The sequence below is a fragment of the Acomys russatus genome, chromosome 1, assembly GCF_903995435.1.
Source record: "Acomys russatus chromosome 1, mAcoRus1.1, whole genome shotgun sequence".
NCBI lineage: Eukaryota > Metazoa > Chordata > Mammalia > Rodentia > Muridae > Acomys > Acomys russatus.
This window is the reverse complement of record NC_067137.1, coordinates 10,443,439-10,467,235: the sequence shown is the minus strand read 5'-3', so window position 1 is coordinate 10,467,235 and position 23,797 is coordinate 10,443,439. Positions and strand designations below refer to the sequence as shown.

Below are 23,797 nucleotides of genomic sequence, written 5' to 3'. Positions count from 1 at the left end.
TTATGTGTGCCAACATAGAAGTGCTTTGTGGTAGGCCATCTGGGTGCAGAGGATTTCCTCAGAATGTCAAGTATGCCGTGAGATTCTGAGCTGGGGTTTGCTTGGAGTGTCTGGGAAGGCGGCAGGAAACAGCAGACGTGTTAAGAGCGGAAGACAGCTTGCCGGTCCGCTTCAGTGTGTGGTTCCTGTGCGCAGATGAGAGCGGTCTGTAAGAGGCTGGAGGTGGGGACAGATTGAGATCCATTCTTCTCCCCACTCTTCAGTATACGTGACAATAATGGCTTAAGTGTTTATCTAAATAAGGACTGAGGACTCAGAACAGATGTGTGCAGAGGTCAAAGTGGGTTTTACACTACTTGATTTTCTTCTCCTATGAAATATGGTTAGGTTTGTAATAAATTATTCTTGAGGAGAAAGGGCTAAAGCACTAGCTTTTAATGGACACTAATTAATATTTCCTCCTAAATAATCAGATTGTGTAATTCATCCTTCATTCAAGTCCTACCAAAAACCCTCATAGAAACAATTATCTGTACATCTGTTTTAAATTTTGTATTAAATTAATGAGTATACAGTTCTTTTTTGAAACTAGGCAACATCCTTGGATACAGCAGTAAAATGACTTTTTTTTTTTTTTCATTTTCTTAAACACAGTTTCTTTAAAAACATTTTTTAATTTCATGTGCATTCATGTTTTGCCTGCATGTATGCCGACGTGAAGATTCTGGATCCCATGGAACTCGAGTTACAGGCAGTTGTGATCTCCCGTGTGGGTGTTGGGGATTGAACCCAGGTCCAGTGGAAGAAGAGCAGATGCTCTTAACCTCTGAGCCATTCCTCCAGCCCAAACACAGTTTCTTGTGATATATGCCAGATGACTTTTTAGTGACAGTAGCTTACAAGGAAAAAAAAAAAAGCTTACTTTTTAAAAGTAGAAAACAAACATATCTTAGCCAGTGTTCTGTTGCTGTGAAGAGGCACCACGACCATGGCAACACTCATGAAAGAAAGCGCTTAATGAGGGCTTGGCTTACAGTTTCAGAGGCTTAGTTCATGTTAGGCATGGTGGGGAGTAAGGTGCTGGGAAAGTAACTGATCCTCCCAACAAGACCACACCTCCTAATCTTTTCAAATAGTGTCACTCTCTGATAACTAAGCATTCAAATATATGAATATGAGCCTATGGGGGAACCACCACAAAGTATTTCTTTTATTATTTTATTTCCTAAGTCAGAAAGGAGTCTTGCTTTCATATGGCTAAATATTTAGCATTATTTCACATTGCTAAACAGGTCATTTACATTTAAATGCTCTTTATTACAAATCTAAAGCACCTGAATTTTTAAAAATTAAATATATGGTTTAGTTAAGAAGAATTTTACTTTGGACGCAGAATACTAAGATAGTAGAAAATGTTAATTCCTGCATGAGCATGCATATCTCCATATGTGCATTTGTGTTTTTATATATGCATCGTTTTACAGTTATTTCCTAGAATTAATCTTAGTTATTGCAGAATATGTAGTGGCATTGACGTCTCGATAAGGACTTAAGTCGCTTCCACTCAGGCAGTCATATTTAGTGACAACCAGTTCCAATTAATAGTCAAACAATAAGGGTAAGTTACTTAGCTGAGGGCTGATGAAATGGCTCAGCAAGTAGAAAAAAAAGAGCTACCTAATTCACTAATGTGACGAATTAATTGTAGATTTTATTGTGTCTTTAAGAAGTAATATTTGAAGAGCTTTGAGTACTTTGTAATGATTCTGTTCCTCTCATTACTGGTAATAATGCTTTTGACTACCATATTTACACTTAGTGACTAAAATGTCTGTAAGTTAACTGAACTTGAACTGAAAATTTAGATATGATATTAAATAGGCTTATATTATAGCATAATTTTACTTTGCTCTCTTATTTAAAAAATTAAGAGGTCCCTACAAGCATCACTGCCAGCAGACCAAGGAGTCTTTCAAGGCAAGAAGGAAATCTCGCTCAGCACAACTCAGTTAGCTGATGTGGGTTCAAACTTCTAGAGTCTGACACCAGGGAGCATATTTTAGACATATTTAAGTATAGTACAATTTTGGAAAAAAGTTTGTTGACAAACAATTATCTCAATTCCATGTTCACAATACATCAAGACTATATCAAAACCTTCTGAAAAATACTTGAGGCTTCTCACATGAAGATGAGTTCTGTAGCTTGAGGGCATAGGATCTGGTGTGGTTTCTGACTGGTCAGCAGGCTATAAAGTGACATATCCCCCACCCCACCCACCCACTCAAGGATGGGTTTTATTGGCTAAGAGACAATGCTTAAGATGAAAGTCTGTGGAAGAAAGTCTGGGATAAACATACTGATCTGGGGGATTGAGGTGTGGCCTGGCTGTTAGCATCCTCTACTCCCAGCCTTGTGGGTAGAGACAGCCCAAGTGCTTAGCATTCCTGGTCTCTCTAGTCCTTATCAGTGAGCAGGAAGACCTCATGCCCTCTCCAAAACAGTGTGTGTGCATGCCCTCAAGTTTTAGCCCCAGCACCAGAGGCAGAGATTGGCAGATCTCTGAGTTCCAGGCCAGCCTGGTCTACAGAGTTCAGGACAGTCAAGGCTACATAGAGAAACCGTTTCTGTGTCCAAACACCAAAAACAAACAAAAAAATTTTTTTTGCTTACAGTTTTGTCTTGGGGGGGAGGCTAGAAAAGTCTAAAGTTAAAGAAAATTTCTCTGAGGTCCTATTTCCCAGAGACTTGCTTGATCTTAGCATTTCCATGTGTGTGTGTACTTAACAACTGAACCATGGTACGATTACGACATTGACGCTGTGCTGCAGTTCTTCCTCTGTAGTCTGTTCCTTCCTATTACATACGTTTGTGATTATAAATGCACTCTTTTTTAAGATCTGTGTGACATGCCAGAGTATAGTGACTTATTTGATTAGCTGCTACTGACTGTCATTTGAGTTAGTATAGTTCTCTAACTGTAAACAATATGTGTTGTAATGGCTTCTCACTCTGGACATTTCTAATGTTCCTGTGGAATCTGCCATTGCTGTTCTGTCTGATGAGAACTTCGTAGCGTCAGGAATGGTGGCCCAGATCTCTGAGTTTGAAGTCAACCTGCCTGTTTACATCAGGAACCTTTTATAGATGGGCTTTAAAAAAAAATAGATTGTCATGTAATAGAGTTTAGGATTATATTATTAAAACCTTGCAATTTTCTTGTTTGCATGCTGTAAAACCTCACAACTCTTTGGGAATACAACTTCATGTTTATCTGTTTTGGAATTTAATTTCCAAAAATAGTTCCATTGCTTTCCACCAAAAAGTGAGTAAATCAGTGTGATCTATTCATCTCACCTTAACTTCTGTAGAGAAGTCACTCCCACCCTGCATAAATATGCACAAAATAATAACTTCTATAGAAAAGAAAAAGGTTTCCCTACCCTGGACACACCTGCATAAACAGCATTCTGTGTGGTTGCAGCTTTCCTTGCCAAGTTTAACGATGTACTAAAGCCTCATCCCGTTTTTCTATTCAACGTTTGTAATGCTTCCTTTTCCGTGAGATATTCAGGCTTTTGTCAGTTTTCTCTGTACTGCTTTTAAGAACTGATTTGTAGCAGGGTGTGGTGGCTCACCCCTTGAATCCCAGTCCCCGAGGCAAAGGCAGGAGGATCTCTACGAGTTCAAGGCCAGCCTGTCTACAGAGTGAGTCTAGGACAGCCAGGGCTGCACAGAGAAACCCTGTGTGAGTCTGGGGGCGACGACACCTTAAAAAACAAAACAAAACAAAAAATGTGATTTGTAGGAATTGTTTATCTGCGATGCTGATCCTTTCCTAGTGATTGCCCTGTCTGTTAGGAGTGTCTATTGTGTGTATGCATTCTGAATTCCATGTAGTTAAGCTGGTATGAGTAGTTGTTCCTTTCTTTTTCTTGCTTATGAAGTAGTTCCTACTTTGGGTATATAAACATTTTATGTTACTGACATTTTTAGATTTTTGCCTTGGTATTTTAATCTGCTTTATTTATATATTTTTGCATATGATTGCAGGGTTTCAATATACCCATTTTAAATGACTGTAAAATTTAACTTAACAGCTTTGGAAGTCTAGCTACTAGTCAGATCTACCCCTCCCCCTCCCCCAGCCACAAGACCTTTAATGTTTACCAACTGAGACACCAGGAACACAAAATATTAGTCCCGGTGCTATGTTTACACTTTCCCCTTTGTGTTAAATAGTGTCTATTGATAAGTTCACTATCTTTTCTTTATAGTCCTCATTCTCCTTTTGAACTGCTGGGATACTAAGAGTTGTTTTCCTTTCTTAAATTTTCATTTAAAAATTGTCTCTGCTGCGATTTCCATAGTTCCCCAGGCTTTGCTCTAGGGAAACCCACGCGCACCTAAAAAGGTAATTTCACGAAAGTTCAGGGACCTCCTCCCCCACCCCACATGGCCACAGATTATCAGGTCTCCTCGGGATCTGTCACAGGTCTAGGGGAGGGGAATAGGGTGTAAAAGGGGTGAGGGGGGTGCTGGGGAATGGGTAAAAAAATAAAGGAAACAGCAGTATAAAGCTGCTTAGCTAGGGGATGGCTCTGTAGCACACGGATGAGGACCTGAGTTCGGATCCCAAGTATCTGTATGAAAGCGGGGTACAGCGGGGTATGTGTATAGCCCAATGCTGGAGGCGCAGGGCTGGGGGATGCCAGGCCAGTCAGTGACGTCCAGGGTCAGTTGAGAAACAAGAATTACCATGCAGAGTGACAGAGCAAAGTACTTAATGTCAGCCTCTGGACTGTACATACGCAGGCAGGGATGAGCCTACCACACATGTCTCTGTGTGTGTGTTTGCAGGAGGGGTTGGTGTTTCGAGATAGGGTTTCTCTGTATAGCCTCCATGACTTGCTTTGTAGACCAGGTTGACCTTGAACTCACAGATCCACCTGCCTGTGCCTCTCTGAGTCCTGGGATTAAAGGTGTGCCTTATTCTTTATTTATTGTTTTAATTGGAAACTCTGTGTAATGCCACTGACTTCTCTTACAGGCTTTTTCACCATGGTATTTCTAACTATATAATACATTTGCCAAGGGTAAGGACCACCACAACCGGCTGTGTGTATATAAATTATACACATGCATGTATAAATAAAAATTTACAGTGCCTATGATCCTGTAAACACTTCTGTGACTAGCCCTAATGAAACTCAGTTACACACACACACCAAGGGAAGGAGGGAAGGAAGCAGCAGGGGCTGGAGAGGATAAGAGGGTAGTGCGTGCAAATGTGGTCAAAGTACATTCTGTGCCTGTATGAGAAGGTCACAATAATATGGTCACAGTAATATGTTAGGGAAAAAAAGTTAAGAAGACATAAAAATTATGAGATGACAGGAGTTATTCTTACCAATCCTTGGTTAAACCACCCCAGATTGTGACATACCTGCTGTTTCATGTAACAGATGTGACAAGGCTCTCAATTTTTACCCTCTGTACTTTATTGTTATGCTTTCTTCAGAAAGGAAGTTTCATAGAACTAAAATAAATGTAATTAATATAGAACTAGAACTTGAAGCCCAAGATAAAGACAAAACCCAGCATTTCCCCCAGTACTGTTGTCTCTTCAAGATTGTCACTGAAATCCCACTCAAGGCAAAGGGATCACCTGCCCCTGCGAGGTCAGGTGGTCCATGTGGTCTCAGGGTGAATGTTGAGTGCTACATAGGTTTGGTTTGAAAATGCTGAAGAGGTCATGGTAGTGTGTAACTCAGTCTTGGAATTAACTGTTTAAGAAAATCCATGTATATTGTTTCAGCTTGTGGAAAATGGCACACCCTGCCCTAGTGTCTGATGGCTTACTTAGTTTAAGTTGTACTCTGATCCAAGTAGTAGGTCAAATGTGTCTATTAAGTCAGTGTTTCTCCCAGCATTTTTCTGCTTATATTGGAATTAATTAGTAGCATTTGATCTTTCTATTCTAACTGACCCAGCAAATTAGTGGGCTCTAAAGTTAAGTAGCTTTGGAAGCATTTAATAATGTTATAGTTAAAGCTTATTTAAAATAATCTTTGTTGTTGTATACCTATATAGCAGCTTTATAGAGCAAACAGCATCTTTTATTTTTCCTTATTGGTTTTGATTTATTTTATTCCTGTTGTTGCTACTGCTTTGTTTATTTTAATTTTACATTTATTTATGTATTTGTGGCAGAAGTATGCACTGTGCTACAGTATGTGTGGAGGTCAGAAGAAATTTGTGGAAGTTGGTTCTCTTCTATTCTGTAGGTCTGGTGATAAATCCCAGGCTGGCTTGAAGTTGAGCCAATCCTCCTGCCTCTAGAGTGCAGAGATGACAGCATGTGCCACCACACCCAGCCGTTACTCTTAAAAAGAAATTGGACTGTTAGGAGAGAGGAAGAACAGCAAACTCTTTAGTTAAGTCCATGTTTTTAATTGGTGGCAGAAGAGTGCTACCTATGGTAAAAATAAGGGAATGAGGCCTTCCGGTCAGTGGTGGGGCCTGGGTTTGAGGGTTTGCTGTCTTGTTTTCCTAGAGATAGAGGACGGATCATGATAACGGATAGATAATAAAAGGCAGGACTTGGATAGTTTGCTCTTAAAAACTATTCTTGTGTCTATAAAATAATGTTTGTAGGGAACATTTAGTTAGAAAACTAAGGTGTTATCACCGGAAGGGGGAAAGCCATTACAAACAAGGCACAATTATTGTTGGTTTGTTTTCCTTTTTTTTTTTAAATTAAAGTTGGTATAGTTTTCTTACCAGAAGGAAATTCTTTCTCGAGCAGTCAGGTTTTAAAATAGTCAATATTTTCTTTTTTAGATGATAGTATTTCTGCTGCAAGTACCTCTGATGTTCAAGACCGCCTCTCAGCTCTTGAGTCCCGAGTTCAGCAACAAGAAGATGAAATCACTGTGCTAAAGGCAGCTTTGGCTGATGTTTTGAGGCGTCTTGCAATCTCTGAAGATCATGTAGCCTCAGTGAAAAAGTCTGTGCCAAGTAAAGGTAACTATGTGGGTGGCAAAGAAGAGTTTGTATTTTCTGGCCTTTTCTTCTAAAAATTGAAGTTAGAAATACAAAACAATTTGTTTTCTTGGATCAATTGTGACTATAACAGGTTCCTTTATCCTCCCAAATTTTAAAAGTAAGTTCATTCATCCTTCCTTCCTGCCTGCCTGCCTGCCTGTCTTTCCTTATTCATTTGTTTGTTTGGTTGTTGGTTTTTGAGACAAGGTGTCTCTGTGTAGCCTTGGCTGTCCTAGACTCACTCAGTAGACCAGGCTGGCCTCGAACTCAGAGAGATCCACCTGCCTCTGCCTCCCAAGTGCTGGGATTAAAGGCGGGTGCCACCACGTCTAGCCCATTCTTTATTATTTTAATTGCGAACTCTGTAATACCACTGACTTCACTTACAGGCTCTTCCACCATAATATTTCTAACCAGATAATAAATTTGCCGAGGGTAAGAACTGAACCTTTTTGAGCTTCCTCTCTTAAATAAAGCTAGGTATTCAATGTATTTATTACAGAAACATGATTAAAATCATTGTAATTTAACTAGCTTCACCCTAAGCCTTCTGTGGTCAGTAGTTAAATTATTGTCAACCTCAGCATAGTGTGGATTTTAACATCAGTTATTGTTTTCAGAGTTGAAGAAAACAGTCCTTAGGAGGCTGCTGCGCCCATTTAAAATAGATGTAGCCTTTTTTGTTGTTGTTGCTCCTCAGCCACCAAGAATTTCTAATTATTTCAAATTAATCAAGTAGTGTTTGGAAAAGGGAGGTTTGTACTGCTTTAGCCAGATAACTAAGTCAGGAAGACTAGAGCAAGATATAGATCCAAGTGCCACATTACTCCAGATATTCACAGCACAGCTGGGAGTTCAAAATTATGAATCCAGTATGTGGCATCTGTGTGTGGTGTATAATCTACGTGCTATTGAATGAGTGGGCATTCGGAGGTAGTTGAAATGCAGGTGTGGTATTCTTGCTGCTGGTAGCTATTGAGATTTGGGACTCTAACTCATAGATGAAAGTTGGTGTAATAGAAAGGAATATAAAACAAGAGAGCCCAACATAGCATCAGTGATGTAAGTTGTCAGCTATAATAGAGAGGGCAACTAAAAATAGATTGAGAAGTAACACTTGGAGTTTGATGTCTGTGAAAATACTAGAAACCTCTATAAAAGCAATTTTAGTGGAACGGTAGTATTGAAAATCTAGTATTTTGAGAAATATAATTGAGGAAAATTGTAGAATTAAGAACAAAGACTTTGTCAGGCAGTGGTGGCGCACATCTTTAATCCCAGCACTTGGGAGGCAGAGGCAGGCAGATCGCTGTGAGTTTGAGGCCAGCGTGGTCTACAAAGAGAGTCCAGGACAGCCAAGGCTATACAGAAAGACCCTGTCTCAAAACAAACAAACAAACAAATAGCGACTTTTAAAAAATTGCTCAAAAGGAAAAGATGCTAGTAACTATAAAAGGATGCTAAATTGAAGGCCAGGTTTAATATTATTCATTTATTTATGGTGCTAAGGATGTAACTGAAGGCCTCATGCATCCTAAGCAAATATTATACTGCTAAGCTATATGTAAACCCAGCCCTATTGTATACTTCTTACGTTTTAAGGTGCTGTATAGACTAGGCGTGGTGGCGCACACCTATAGTCCCAGTACTCAGGAGCCAGAGGCAGAGGAATCTCTGTGAGTTCTAGGCCAGCCTAGTCTACAGAGCTAGTTCCAGGACAGCCAAGGAGAAGCCCTATCTTTAAAAATCCAAAAGACGGCCTGGAGGGATGGCCTGGTAGGAACGTCTTTGCATAATGTTTTTACTTTTTAAAATTTTTCTTTCATTTTATATCTTTTGAGAATCAACTTTGAAGACTGCTGCAGTTGAGACAGCAACAAATTATTTGCTTAAGAATTGATTGGGGGTGGGTTCGAGATAGATAGGGTTTCTCTGTGTAACAGAGCCCTGGACTCTCTTTGTAGACCAGACTGGCCTTGAACTCACAGAGATCTCCTGTCTCTGCCTCCTGAGTGCTGGGATTAAAGCTGTGCACCACCATGCCCAGCTTTCAAAATCCTCATTTAAAAATCAAGTCTTAGCCACAGGAGTGGTGATACACGCCTGTGATCCCAGGCACATTTCTCAGTTAGATTAATCACTTTTTTCTCATTAGGGGAGATTTTGTCTAATTACATTTTCCCATACTGGTAATCAGACACGATGAGAAGTTCTGTTAGTAAAAACTCTAAGCAGGTTTCTATTTCTCTTGGGATTTGTATATAGTATATCATCACAGCAACTAAAATCAGGTGTCAGTTTTTAATTAGTAGAATTAATACATATTAATGATATGAAAATCTGAATAAATGTTTTAAGCAAAATGTTTTCAAATTGAAATTTTTCATAAAACAGCTGTTAAAATACTATTAAAATTTAATTAAAAAGTAAAATTATTTCTTGTACTGTGGACAACTCTGATCTACTATGTCAAGTTTTTAGTTTCTTTTAAAACTAAGTACAGTCAGTACTGCATCTGTAGGTTTTCATATCTGTAGATTCAGCCAGCCAGCATTCAGAAATATTCAGGGAGGAAATATGTTAAACCTATTTCCTGCACATATGTTAAACATCTATAGATTTTTGTGTTACATTCCCTTGAACAATAGAGTATAGTCTGAACTTACATGGCATCTACATTGTGTGAGGTATTTTAAGTAATATTGCAGCTAATGCAGGAGGGGCCTTGAGTACATGAAGATTGTGGTTTCAGATAAAAGCAGAATGCCGTCAGATAAGGAGTGTTTCTGTAGTCACTTTCCCATAAGCTATTGATGGGACAGTGACCAACTTATGCTGCACTATTTTCTTCTTAAGACACTTTTTCCTTAGAAATCAGAGTAAACCTCTGGATGAGTAGAGTAAGAGCCTTTTTTATGACACTGGTTAAGAGGGCCGCCGTCACTGCTGCTGAGGATAGCTGTCACATTGTGTGGGTAGAGAGTAGTGATATGGTGAGCATAACTTGGCTTCAAGTATTGCTAGCAGTAAGTAGTAATGATGTATGTACATCTAAGTGACTTAATCAGAATTCTGTCATCTAAATGCCAAAATCAGAAGCACCGCTAACTAGCTACTGAAGCATATTTACTTCTTTTCTCTTAGTTTATCTTATTCCATGTACTAAAAAACTTAGCCCATATTTTTCTTGTGTATTTTATTCTAGACACTTAACCAAGGTGGGCAGTTTACCCAATAGAGTTTTTGTTTGTTTGTTTTTAAGGTGGCCAGTTATTTAAGTTCTCATATACCTTCTGCAGCAAAGATTCTTTCCTTTTGATCACATATATTCATAGCATATGTACTAGTTACAGCTGAATTGTTGCCAAAAGAAGATTACCTGTACTTTGGAGCATGAAGGAAAGTCCAGAGAACACTAGGGCAATTTTAGCTGCCAGGAAGACAAATTACGCCACAGCCAGTACCTGGGAAACCTATTAGGACCTCGTGGGGAGGGCATGACCCAGTGAACATTGTTTGACGGTGCAGCCTGTTGGCATTATACAAAGATAAGCTATTAGCACAGAATAGTTTAGAAGTAAAACCACATTCATCTAAAGGTAGCAGTCAGTGTTTTCAAACCAAGGAAACTTGACAAACCAAAGATATAAAACACTAGTCACCTCTTGAGAAATAGAAGAACCCAGAAAAAATATTGAAATGTAATAGGAGCTCAGGCCTTGTTATGTAGAATTTAGGATGTTGTAAAGCCATAGACAGTCATTTAGTTCCTATCCCTTAGAACGTGGGGGATGGCGAGGGTTGTCATAGGTCGTTAATAGGTAAGTTGCATTAGTCAAGGTGGTAAGGTGTGAATCTCTTTATGGGAGCATTAAACTAAAGTCAGGGAGAATTGTGTCAGAAAATGAGAGGATTTCTTCTATCCAGACAGCAGCTCTGAGACTTCAGTGTCTAGAAATACGTTGGTGGCTATTGTCTTAGACCAAGCAACGGGGCTGTTCCTATGTAAGAGTCCAGAAACAGTGGCTAGGAGTTAAAGGGACGGATGGTATGTCTTACTGTGAGGCAAGGAAAAGGGAAACGTTCCAAAATAATTGCAAATAGAGAAGATAAAATTTGATAGGGGTGTATTGCTGGAAGAGGTTGTAGAGTCATTGAGCACATGACAGTGAGCCTCAGGTAAATAAGAGTTTGACCATCAGAGGTTTTCCGCTTCGGGCCATTTTTACCTTTTCCCCTGACCAACATTTTGCCCATCACAGCCTTGCAAATATGGTAAATGCTAGTGATCAGAACATTTTTAAGTGCTAAAGTATTTCACCATAGTAATTTTAAAATGTCGCCCATACAAGAAGTCACCTGTGTAGCATACTAGTGCTAGATGTTATAGCAAAAATTACTATAATTTGAGGGGGGAGTTCTCTTACTAAGTACCTTCCCAAGAAGCTTCAAAAACTGAATGCAGCTGCTCTCCCCTTTCTTCTGGCTTGTCCATCTGTGGTAGGATCTGGGGCACTGACACTCCTTAGGTAGTTAAGGTACAGGTTAGTCCCCGGGCACTACGAAAAGCTGTTAAATCACCAGGTTTGAAATACTCCTGAATGCTGAATATTTTAGTCCACACGTGTACAACTTTAATTGTATGTTTTTGTAAAGAAAGACTAACATGAGATTGTCTTAGTTAAACAGTTCATTTTGCTTGAGTCCGTAGCTGTGCTCTATTCTCAGTTGTTAAATAAACCTGGCTCGTAGTAAATAGGCCTATTTAGTCTGTGGCTTTGACTCTTCTGACCACAACTGCCTGCCTGCCTACCCACCAGACATTTATTCCATACCACTTACTGTAAGTTACTTTATACAGTTAAACTTTGTTTATATAGAATAGCCCTCTAAAATTTGACATGTATGATATTGGGAATTTAAAGTCTATGGTTGTGTCATGAGCTAAGTGTATGGTCCTAGCATCCCAGCAACTCAGTATAGCTTTCCTGTTGGTCTACATACATGATATTAAATCTCAAGACAGTAGTGCCAGTCAATGAATGCTCAGAGTGGAGCCATCCACTCACTCTTTCTAAACACTAATAGACTCAATTTTTAAAACTGTGCTCTTTAAGGAATATTTTGAAATTTGTTACAGTTTTTTTTTTTTTTTTTCTTGACTATTTTAGGCCAGCCAAGCCTTCGAGAAGCTATTTCCATGTCCTGTATAACCAATGGAAGTGGTATAAATAGAAAACAGAATCACACCAGCCCTGTATCAATAGCAAGAAAAGAAACTCTTTCTTCTGCTGCTAAAAGGTACCTGATTGTCATGGGTTGGCGGCTCTGACAGTGCACAACTGTGCGTGGTAAATTATGCGACTCATATAAAGAATTACAAGTAGAGGCCTATGGGAGTCGGTGTACATGAGGCACCTCGCCTGAGTATACTGTGCTTACTAAATTAATCACACTTACCAATTTTTATTCAAGAAGCTTTTTGCTCTTAAGAGAGAGAGCCATTTTATTTCCTGAAAATTTGTTGTTACTGTTGTTTGTTTTTCAGCAAGAATTTACTGATATATTTCATGAAAGTATATAAATTTTCTTAACAAGTAACATATTTGATATATAACATTTTAAAGGCCAAAATAGAGTATTCTAATAGTGGTGTGCATCTGTCTGCATGTTGAGGGCTAGTAGGGGCAGAAGGATGCTGGAGTTACTTATACATGTTCCAGTACATTATAGACTTGGATTCCATGTGCTCATCAGTTAATTCAACATAATTCACCGTCCCAGTGATAGTGCTTAAATGATGTTTGTCAACTTCTTTTTAAAAATGCTAGCACATGGAGTTTGGAAAGGTTATAGGAAATCTGCTACATAGAACAGGTTCAGTTGTTTGATGATGTATAGAGGGAAAATGGTTTAAAAAGTAGACGATGTATGCTGATGTAAACTAACGCCAGTGAGGGAGTGGCTCATAGTGTGGAGCGCAGAGGTGGAACCACAGCTGACTACACAATGGTGAAGTAACAAGGTCTTCAGTTCTTTAAAAATCTCTTCCAGAGGCTAATGTCATTACAGAATCTAGATTTATCTCCCCTTTCAAAGAATGCTAAAATTACCTCTGCTTCATTTTTCAGGAGAGAACATTATAATAAAGCATTCATAGTAAAAATTTATAATATGGTTTTTTCAAAATTGTTGAATTATGTTTTGTCTTTGGGTGAGTACATCCGCAGTACCGACTAGAAGAGGATCTTGGAACCCCTTGTAACTGGAGTTCCTGGTGATTGTGAGTTGCCATGTGGGTGCTGAAAACCAAACCCAGGTCATGTGCAAGAGCAGCAAGGGCTCTTAAGTGCTTGTCTCTCTAGCCCTTTTATATAATTTTTAATAAGCATCTTCCTTTTGGTGGTGGGAGGGTTGAGACATGGTTTCTCTGTGTAGCCTTGGCTGTCCTGCCTCACTCTGTAGACCAGGCTGACCTCAAACTCACAGAAATCTGTCTGCCGCCACCACCTCCCTGAGTGCTGGATTAAAGCTGCATACCACCGCATGCAGCTGACATCCATGCATCCGTATTTTATTCAGCAACAGTTAGTTTCAGCTGGCTTTTTTTCTTTTTCTTTTGTTTGGGGGGGGGAACGGTGGGGGAGTTGCTTGTTTGTTTTTTTGTTTTTGTTTTTCAACATAGGGTTTCTCTGTATAGCCCTGGCTGTCCTGGAACTCTATCTGTAGATAGACCAGGCTGGCTTTGAACTCACAGAGATCCTCCTGCCTCTGCCTCCCGAGTGCTGGGACTAAAGGCATGTGCCACCACCACCCGGCTTCAGCTGGTTTTCTTAAATAGCTGCTGTACTGTCACATTGTACTGCTCAGCACAATAGTAACAATGACCTAGGACCATCTGATTTCATTCTATTATTTTGCAGGGCCACTGGATTAGCTTCTAAGTAACCCAAAAGGAAAACCCAAAACCCATAAAGGATAGTTTGAAGACCAATACAAAAGAAATAAAATCTACCTACCTTCCTTCCTTCCTTCCTTCCTTCCTTCCTTCCTTCCTTCCTCTGTTTTTCTTTTTTCTTTTGGTTTGGTATATATGCATGCATGTATACATGTATGCACTTCTCTATCTGCATATGTGGATAGATGGTTGGTATTTATCATTCCTTGCCTTAGCTTTTGAGGCAGGGCTTCTTACTGAACCTGTAGTTGCAGTTTTGCCTAGATTGGATGGCCCCCAAGACACTGGGACCCGTCCATCCCTGCCCCCACCTCCAGTGCTGTGTTACAGGTGACTACTGCCGTGCATGGCTTTTTCATGGGAGCTAGAGCTCCAAACTCAACATCCTCACACTGAACACAGCAGCCACTTTACCCACTCACCGTCTCCAGGCCCAGATTTTTAATTTTAAGGTTTAATCTGATACTTTGCTGGTGAGAATTTGTTTTTTAGCACACACTCCTTTAAAAAGTGAACATAGAGTCAGTAATCAGGGGCAGGTACAAAGATACCAAAAATGAATCAGATTTAGAAATGTCAAAGTCAGAATGATCTTGCTGCATTTTTGACTATTACGGTGTGATAGTGGAGTGATGCCGACTATGTGTGTGTGCATGTGTTGTATATGTATATTTGTGACAGACATTACAAAATTTAAATGTGTTTTGCTTAAGAACTATAGAGCATTTACAGTTTTTGGCCTTTTCAGTATTGGAACAAAAGTCTTGAGTCCATCCTCTATTACCGCTCAGTGTTACTGATGCAGTTGAGACTGTATGCTGGGGCTTGGTTTTGGTTTGGTTGAGACAGGGTTTTAATGTATAACAGCCCTGGCTGTCCTGGAACTCCCTTTGTAGACCAGGCTGCACCACCACATATGTTCGTATGTAGTCATTTGTCAGAACAGTCCTTCCTCTTTTCAAAGAATGCATCTCTGATCAAATTTGTTGACTGTCTTATAGGAAATGTACGTATAGGTAACTTCATAATTCTTAGTTTTAAAATTAGAATAAGAAATGTAAAACCGACAAAACAATAGAGTGACTTTAAAAATTGTTTCACCTTTATTTAGTAGCATTTTTTTAAAAAGAGCTTACTTTTAAAAAAAAGATTATTTATGTATTTATTTATTGTGTATACAGTGCTCTGCCTGTGTATGTATGTACATGCCAGATCAGATCACATTATATATGGCTGTGAGCCACCATGTGGTTGCTGGGAATTGAACTCAAGACCTTTGGAAGAGCAGGCAGTGCTCTTAACCTCTGAGCCATCTCTCCAGCCCCAAGAGTATACTTTTAAAAATATTTTCACCTATGTGTATACATACGTGTATGTGAGAGAGTGTGTATATTTGTGTTCAAGTTCGTTGAATCCCACTAGAGTTGGAATGGTGTTTTTAACCACCTGATATGGATGCTAAAAATTGAACTCTGGTCCTCTGGAAGAACAACAGGCACTCTTAACAGCTGAGCCATCTCTCCAGCCCCTCACAGCCTTTATAGTAACTTTTCTTATAGTCATTCCAAAGCATTAAACTTGGTTTTTACAAAACTGCAGTTTTCTTTTTATGTATGGTTTAGGTTTTTTTATACTTACCTTTTATAATTAAAGTAACAACTTAGTGTTAACAGATATAAAATAACCATACATTTTCAGGAAGATTAAAACTCTTGATGGGGACTTGGGGTGTAGCTCATCAAGAGAGTGCTTAGCTAGCATATGTGAGACCTGAATTGATGCTCAATACCACAGTCCACCCTTCTCTTCTCCCCCAGAGAGAAGCCTCAGTTGGCAGAGCGGAGGAGCTCGGCACTAGTCTGTTAAACATGAGCACTTAGTGTGCCATCTGTTACTGTTTCAACAAGTAATGCAAAGTGCCCTTAATGCTCTAATTTGGATAAGTTGAAGTCAGTCAAGAGAGTTTCTATGTCCCATCAAAATCTGCCGAAATTACAGAATTCATTAGCGGTCACTTCTGTCCAAAAGGCAATCTTCATAGGATGCATTAGTGCCTTAGATTTTGAAAATTTAACTCTTTATTAAGTATTTTTTTGTTATTGTTGTTTTTCGAGACAGGATTTCTCTGTATGGCCTTGGCTATCCTGGAACTCTCTCTCTCTCTGTAGACCAGGCTGTCCTCGAACTCACAGAGATCCACCTGCCTCTACCTCCTGAGTGTTGGTCTTAAAGGTGTGTGCTACCACTGCCTGGCAAAAGTTTTTTTTTTTTTTTTAATTATTTATTCTATTTTATATGCATTTGTTGTTTTGCCTTTATGTATGTCTGTGTGAGGGTGTCAGATCTTGAAGTTACAGACAGTTGTGACCTGCCATGTGGGTGCTGGGATTTGAACCTGGGTCCTCTGAAAGAGCAGTCAGTGCTGTTAACCGCTGAGCCATCTCTCCAGCCCCAAAGATTTTTATTTTTTAAGATTTTTTTAAATTGAATAAAAATAATATAAATTGTATTAGTTATATGATTTAGGATATTGGATTATAATCACTTTATTATTTTGATTTTAAAGTTTGTTTAAATATGTGTTGTTCCATGTTATACTTTATTTTACAGTGGTACAGAAAAAAAGAAAGAAAAGCCACAAGGACAGAGAGAAAAAAAAGAGGAATCTCATTCTAATGATCAGAGCCCACAAATCCGAGCGTCACCTTCTCCCCAGCCCTCCTCACAGCCTCTCCAAATAAACAGGCAAACTCCAGAGAGCAAGAGTTCTGCTCCTACCAAAAGGTTTTAACCGTCCCCAAGTACAGAGCTAGGGAACGGTTGTAAAGATACCTAAATTCTGTGAATGGAAAGAATTGGCTATCCATGGATTTCAAGAGAAAACTTCTTCATTGCTATAATCTGTGTTTTAAAACATCTGGGAATAAAGATTTAAAGCCATAATTTTTCAGTTACAATTGTTAAAGAAAATAAGTTACAGACAATTTGTAAAGAGGTATAAACAACCCAGACAACATTTTTTATAATAAAATTATAGAATTTTTAAAGTTTTTATGTCGTTGTACATAAATTTACAGCCATGGATAGAAATTGTCATATTAGTTATCCTCACCTCATTTTGGCATCATTACAACCTCAACTTGCAAGGCCCCTTTAAATAAATGGTTCTTGTGGCTGCATCTCAATTTCAGCTTTGGGTCTTGGGAGGATATGTTCTTGCTTGAATATGGAAATAAATTCATTTCACCTGGTCTTTTCTGTGCTAAAAGGCTTATTTGAGAGCTTTTCTCTGTTTCCATAATAGTAATTAGTGCTTTAAAGTGATGAGATGGGGAGAATGGAAAAACATTCTAACAAAGAAATGTGTGTGAGCCTAAATTGGGGGTATAGACCTGCATGCTGGGGCTCACTGCTACGGCTACTTTGTAACAAATGCTGATACCAGTTTAATTAAATTGGCCTATTTAGAAACACAACTCCAGCTTTAGCATTCCTTAGGTATTTTATTATCATAGTTCTGCAGAGGAATTTGAGGAAACTGTTAAATCATCTCAGAACTGGTTAGAATTTCAGCAAAGTAAATAACATTCACCCCTAAAAGATTGCAATATATTTCTCTTTAGGTACCTTAGTGTTTTGATTCAAGTCTGTAACAAGTTTGAAAAACCAAAGTGTCCTTCACTTGACTAATGCATGTTTACCATTTACAGAATGCTTTGTCTCTGCGCCTCATGCAAATTAAATTCTTGTGCTGTCTACCAGTTTGTGGCTCTTCTGCCTGGTCTCCTGTGAAGGTTTTTAATGTAGCTTATTAATGTTTCGCAACTTCTTATTGCGTGCAGGGAAGGCTCGCGGTCTCTTTAAGGTTCTGATTGACTTGGTGTCTTCTTTGTCCCAGAGTCTCCTTTTCAGCTTAAGGTCTCCTGGAAATGTGCTTGCCCTTCTGAATTGCTCTTTGGATGCTCTATTGCAGAAGTATTGCAGGCTGGATGAGTTTCAGGGTGGTTAGCAATGCAGCCAGAAAATCATGTATAAACCATAACATTTCAGTTTAAATGCAGAGAATCCTTACTGATAATGCCAGTAACTTTCTATTGTATCAAATATTGCTTATTTCTGACCCTGGATAAAAGACTCTAAAACTGTAACAAGTGTTTCAGTTTTAGTGTCACCGTTTATTTAGAAATGTGTACCATGTATAAATTAACTACATGAACATAATTACAGACAGAATGAAAGGTACAGTCATATTTTTGGTGGCTTATAATTTATATTTTATACCTACAAATTATGAGCAGTATTACATACAGATTAAAGCATTTTATTTCATTAACAGCAGATGGTAGAGATTTCTTTTTTCAGATAATGCTTGTTCTAGTGGATCTTTTGAACAACAGTGTGTCACAGACTTCCCAATTGCCTTGCTTACCTCCTCCACTCATCCAGCCAGATCCTTTCAACTAACCCTTCTCACCGTGGATCCGCTGTAAGGGTGTTAACCATGCCTTTCATTTTCTATTAAAACTGTCAATTACATGTCGCTGCTTCTCAGATCGGTCCTCTAAGAAATTAATGTGCTTTTTCCAGCATAAAACGTCCTCCAACAGCTGAAAAGTCGCATAACTCCTGGGAAAATTCAGATGATATTCGTAATAAATTATTGAAAACCGTTTCAACATCAAAAATAATATCAAAAGTTATAAAAAATACAGACAAGTAAGTTAAGTTATACTTTGTCATGTACAAAAAGTAATAGTTGTGTTTCTATTCTGTTGTGTGTAATGAATGACAGGCCTGATTTGAATCTTTAGTCTATTTCAGTTGATTATTTTTTCTTGTCAGTATATATTTTAAGTCTTTATTGAAAAGCTTTGTCTTCCTATTAATTTTTTCCAGTATCTCAATATTCTAAGATTTAAGTATTGTAGTCTTTTTTTATGCTTTCACTGTTTTGAAGACATTGTTGTTTATAAAATAGTATATATTATTAGTTGAGACCACTGAGAAGCTGAAAAAAATACTTCCTGAATTTTACTTGTAGAGATTTATCTAGGGTATAGGCTAGGCATCAAAAATTTAAAATTCTTTCAGGTGATTCTAATGCTGAGCCATATAAAATAAATGTATTCTTTGCTTTCTTTTTTTAGGCACAAAGATGTCATCATCAATCAAGGTAAATTAATTTTAAAAAAATACTTGTATTTAAAAACTATTGCTGTTCATAAGAATATGACTTAATTTTATTCAATATAATTTATTAGTTCATAGTAATCAAAGAGACATATTTACTATAGTTATTTAAGAAAATGTTCGGTTTTTATTGTAAGATATGTCATTTTTGTCTCAACCAGCAAAAATGTCAACCCGTGAAAAAAACAGCCAAGGTAAGGATAAACCCTGCAGTGGGTCACCTCCTGAGTCACTCCTTCTCAGATCTTTCATTTGGCTTTTCATCAGCATTACTCTGACTTTTCTCTTAACTAAGGAAATACCATGCTAATTTGAACTAGTAAGTGTAACTGCTTTAAAAAAACAAACAAACAAAACTATCTTCTGTGAGATCTGAAGAATTAAGTTGAACAATAAAAATAAATATAGCAACATGAGGTCAAAAATATATTTCCTCTAAAAATTATACTTAGAAAAGCCATTTAAAAGATTGATAAATTTTAACTCAGTTTTCTGTCTTGCCAGCTTGGTTGCAAATAATCACTTATTTCTTGTTGCCAAGACTCATATAGTGAGTCTAGCAAAGCATTTCCTGTTAAATTTTCCCTTTTTATTAATTGTTATTTCTGACTACTTGCTGTTGGCTTGTTCTGACCAAAACAAGATAACTCTGTATATGTATATTTAATTGCAAAATAAGTAAGTTTTATGTATCAGTTTTACATTCTCCTCAGATTGCTTGCAGAGTTAATTGAAGCATGCTGTTAAAGACAAAGCATTGCCTTTTCTGCGCATGCTTCTGCAGCTCATTTATTGTGTCATAACTGTCTTTGTTTTCTGGACTATTAATTGGCTAAAATGTGCTTACGTTTTTGTTATCAAATTAACTTAATTTCTGTGGATTTTTACTTTCTTTCATTCTAGTAAGAAAAAGATATTTATTGGTTATATTCTCAGGTCATAAATTTATACACAGAAATTATAACTAAATAAGATTGTAATGTGACAATTATCTTCTTTAAGTAGAACTGAGATTTTTGCAGTACAATAGTGTAGACTACATACTCAAGAGAAATAATGAATTTATTTACAAACACAATTTTGGTTCTAGCCAAACTTTGTTGAATAGAGGCCCTGATAGATAGAGCAATGAATGTGGACAGCCTTGGGCCCAAGCCCGTCTGTATGGTAGCCTCATGACAGACAGCGTCCCTGAATACTGTCGTGACCTGAGAGTACTAATCACAGCAAAGCTTTCTTCACATAACTGTTCAGAGTGGATCAGTATACACAGAGCTGTGCCCAGAGATGTGTGCTTATACCAAGTGCACTGGAGAAGCACGTAAACCTAACAGGACCCTCCCAGGGCAATTGAGAAAGGGCTGTATATCTGTGTCTAATGTGTATGGAGGGGGAGGGGAACTTAACATTAGTCTGTAAGAGTGGTTGTGTTGCCACAAACTTCAGAGTCATTCAGGCAAGCAGGTGAAATAGTGTCATTGCATGAGTGGTAGAGGTGCAGGGAGCAGCACTGACCGGCTGCTTAGGGGGAGGCAGAAAGAGGTTATTTCCTTAAGGATGGGAATTGATGGCATCAAATGTTGACCACATGAACATTAATTGTACAATTTGAGTACATTTCTTTGCTCTTTAGTTTATTCTTTCTGGAGAATAATCACTAGAATGGACCTGGCAAGACTTTATTTATTATGTGTTTGGTATATCTGCACACTAGAAGACGGCACCAGGCAGCAGTAAGTTGCCATGTAGGTGTTGGCAATTGAACTCAGGACCTTTGGAACACTGAGTGCTCTTAACCATGGAGCCCAGGCCATCAAGACTCTTGTTCAGTCAGTTACATAGTTAGTTCCATCCCCCTGGGTTGGAGAAAAGGTTCTAAATTGTTGAACAGATGTAGAGCGTGGGAGGTAGGACATTATGGAGACTAGCTTGAGAGAATTAGTTAAGTGACCTGCTGAGAGAGCAGACATGGAGAAGTGCACGTGTGCAGAAGAGCTAGAATTTAGTTTTGAGCAGTTACACTTGAATTGTCCTTAAAACTTAGAAAAATTAAAAAAAAAAAAACTTAGAAAAATAAAACAAATCCCTTAACCCACATACAGATGTGCAGCATATTTAAACTCAGGGTTTCTGGAGTCTAGAAACTGACATTGAGCCTATTACTTCACTTCTCCAAGTCAGTCTCAGCCTCCTTCCCTCCCTCCCTCCCTCCCTCCCTCCCTCCCTCCCTCCCTCCTTCCCTCCTTCTCTCTCTCTCTCTCTCTCTCTCTCTCTCTCTCTCTCTCTCTCTCTCTCTCTCAGTATATAAAAGCCTTATACTCAAATATATGAAAAAGTAGTCTTTATTTGCTATAAGTTGTAAATATTTTTAAAGTTTGATATTCATTTTGCATGATATATTACAGCATATTTTTTTATATTCTAATAGTGCTAAAATAGTTTTTGGGCTTTTTGGGTGTTTTTTGTTGTTGTTGTTTTGTTTTGTTTTTTGAGACAGGGTTTCTCTGTGTAGCCTTGACTATCCTGGACTTACTTTGTAGACCAGGCTGGCTTCAAACTCACAGAGATCTGCCTGCCTCTGCCTCCCAAGTGCTGGGATTAAAGGCGTGTCCCACCACCACCCAGCTGGACTTTTTTTTTTTTTTTTTTTTTTTTAATTGTGATTGAGTGCTTGATTGATTGATTTTGGCCAATGACAACCATTTCTGGTTCTAGCCCATCTGTTTTGGCATGGGAAGAAATCTGTTTAATACATGTAGGTGAGCAATAGCAGAAAAACTACGTAAAGCCCTGTGCCTTTAGGCACAGAAAAGTAAGAGGAGAGCTTGGAGCTACATGTTCTGATCAGCAGCTAAGCACAGGAGGCAGCCATCCTGATTGGCAGTGGGAAACAAGAAGCTCCTGCTGGCTTCGCTCTTCACCCCACACAAAACCCTCTTTACTTGCAGCCTCTTGTTCTGGATTTTGTTACAGGCACAGCAGAGGTAAAGTGCTTGTAGCAGTTAGAACGTAAGCTTTCCTATGGGCTGCTTATTGTTCTATGGGAGCAGCCAGGTTTTGGTACAGTTCTTACAGTTTGTAACTTACTGACTGAAAGCCGGTTGTAATTGTGGTTCGTTTTCTTTTGTTGTGCAGTGCTGGGATCAAACCCCAGGCTTCTTATGCTAGGCAAGCACTGTGTTGTCTAATGTGGACTACAGCTCTGCATGCGCTGAGCTGCATTTCCAGCCCTGAGGAACATGTTTTAAGCAAACTGGGAGATTCTGAGTGTTAGTCCAAATGAAATTCCCAGTTTCCCCAACTCTGAAAGGCAGTCCAGTCCAATGAGCTCCACTTAGACCTTAGGAGGATTTCTGGTGGTTAGAGGAAAGCCAGCATTCCTCAGGAACTTGTGAAACTAGTTTCCTTCTACCAACCCAGGTCATTTCCCTCAGCTCCCACCTATTAGAATATCAAAGTGCATGCTGGTAACACATTTCTACAGCCCTCTCCGCTCCTCCCCTCTCCTCCCAGCTGCTCAGCCTTCTCACCATGTTCTCTCTGCTCCGTTCTGCTTCTCTCACTGTGTTTTTTCTGCAGCTTGTCCCCTGCTATCCTCCCCTCTCTCAGAGATAGCCAAGATCATGTCTAATCTGTTTTCCCACTCTCTGTGCTGTGGAGTTTTTCAGATCTTTCTCTCATGTCTACAATTTAAAAACCTTCCCCTTAACCATACCATGGACAGTCATGTCAGTGTACACAATAAACAGTGTTCATAACATTGCCTGCTGGAGAAATAGGTATCTCACAAATAAATGAAATGAGTGCAGCTGATAAGCTTGTCTTTACAGTAGTTACTGATGGCATCTTTTTGAGGTAGGGTCTCACTATGTCACCTTAGCTGGCTTGAAACCTGCTGTGTGAACCAGACTGGTCTCAGACTCATAGCCCTATCTTGCTGCCTCTGCCTTCCAAGTGCTGGGATTGGAGGCATATGCCACCATGTCTGGCTTTTGTGTTTTGAGATGCTGTGGATCAAACCCAGGGCTTTGCATTTGCCAGTCAAGTGTTGTATTGCTGAACTACCCCTAATATGTTTAAATATTAAAATACCTTAAGAGTAGATATAACCCCACTCCCAAAAGATGGTTCTAGAAGGAAGACGTTTACAGCTGGTAGTTATTTAGTTATCAAAGTTCAGCTATGCTAAAAATCATCAGGAAGCAAGGCCCACTCTTAGATTCAGAAGTAATAATGACATGTATCATGTGGTATTAAAACCATAGTGTGGGAGGTCTTACCCGGCTCTAAGATCAAACCCTGAGGCTGAGCACACTGTGAGTAATAATAATAAAAATAACTTGAACTTCTCACCCATAATAAGCATGGCTTTTTAATTTGAAGTAATGGTTACAGGCAGACAGACCACAAGAAATTTGTCTTCATAGTTTACATTCTATAAACTACTGAACTTTGCATATTGGATTATACACTGTCTTTCTGAGGTAACTTGGGTCATTAACCCAAATACTAAGATCAGCCTCAGTACCAGACAAGTTAGTAAGCACTTGACACTCTTGTGCTGTTGTGCCCAGCCTCCTCCTTCCCTTTTAGCTTTGGCAC

General features: G+C 38.8%; 1 protein-coding gene across 2 annotated transcripts in view; it reads left to right on the top strand.

Moving 5' to 3' along the window:
* Eml4 (EMAP like 4) overlaps window positions 1–23,797 on the top strand; it is a 109,274-nt gene that overhangs the window by 52,002 nt on the left and 33,475 nt on the right. Inside the window, exons 2-7 of one of the 2 annotated variants that reach the window (XM_051162035.1) lie at window positions 6,844–7,026; window positions 12,219–12,348; window positions 16,616–16,789; window positions 18,593–18,721; window positions 19,153–19,178; window positions 19,357–19,389. In XM_051162035.1, the coding sequence (XP_051017992.1) occupies window positions 6,844–7,026; window positions 12,219–12,348; window positions 16,616–16,789; window positions 18,593–18,721; window positions 19,153–19,178; window positions 19,357–19,389 (675 nt within the window). The remainder of the gene's footprint in view (window positions 1–6,843; window positions 7,027–12,218; window positions 12,349–16,615; window positions 16,790–18,592; window positions 18,722–19,152; window positions 19,179–19,356; window positions 19,390–23,797) is intronic. The other variant, XM_051162097.1, reaches the window with a different exon arrangement.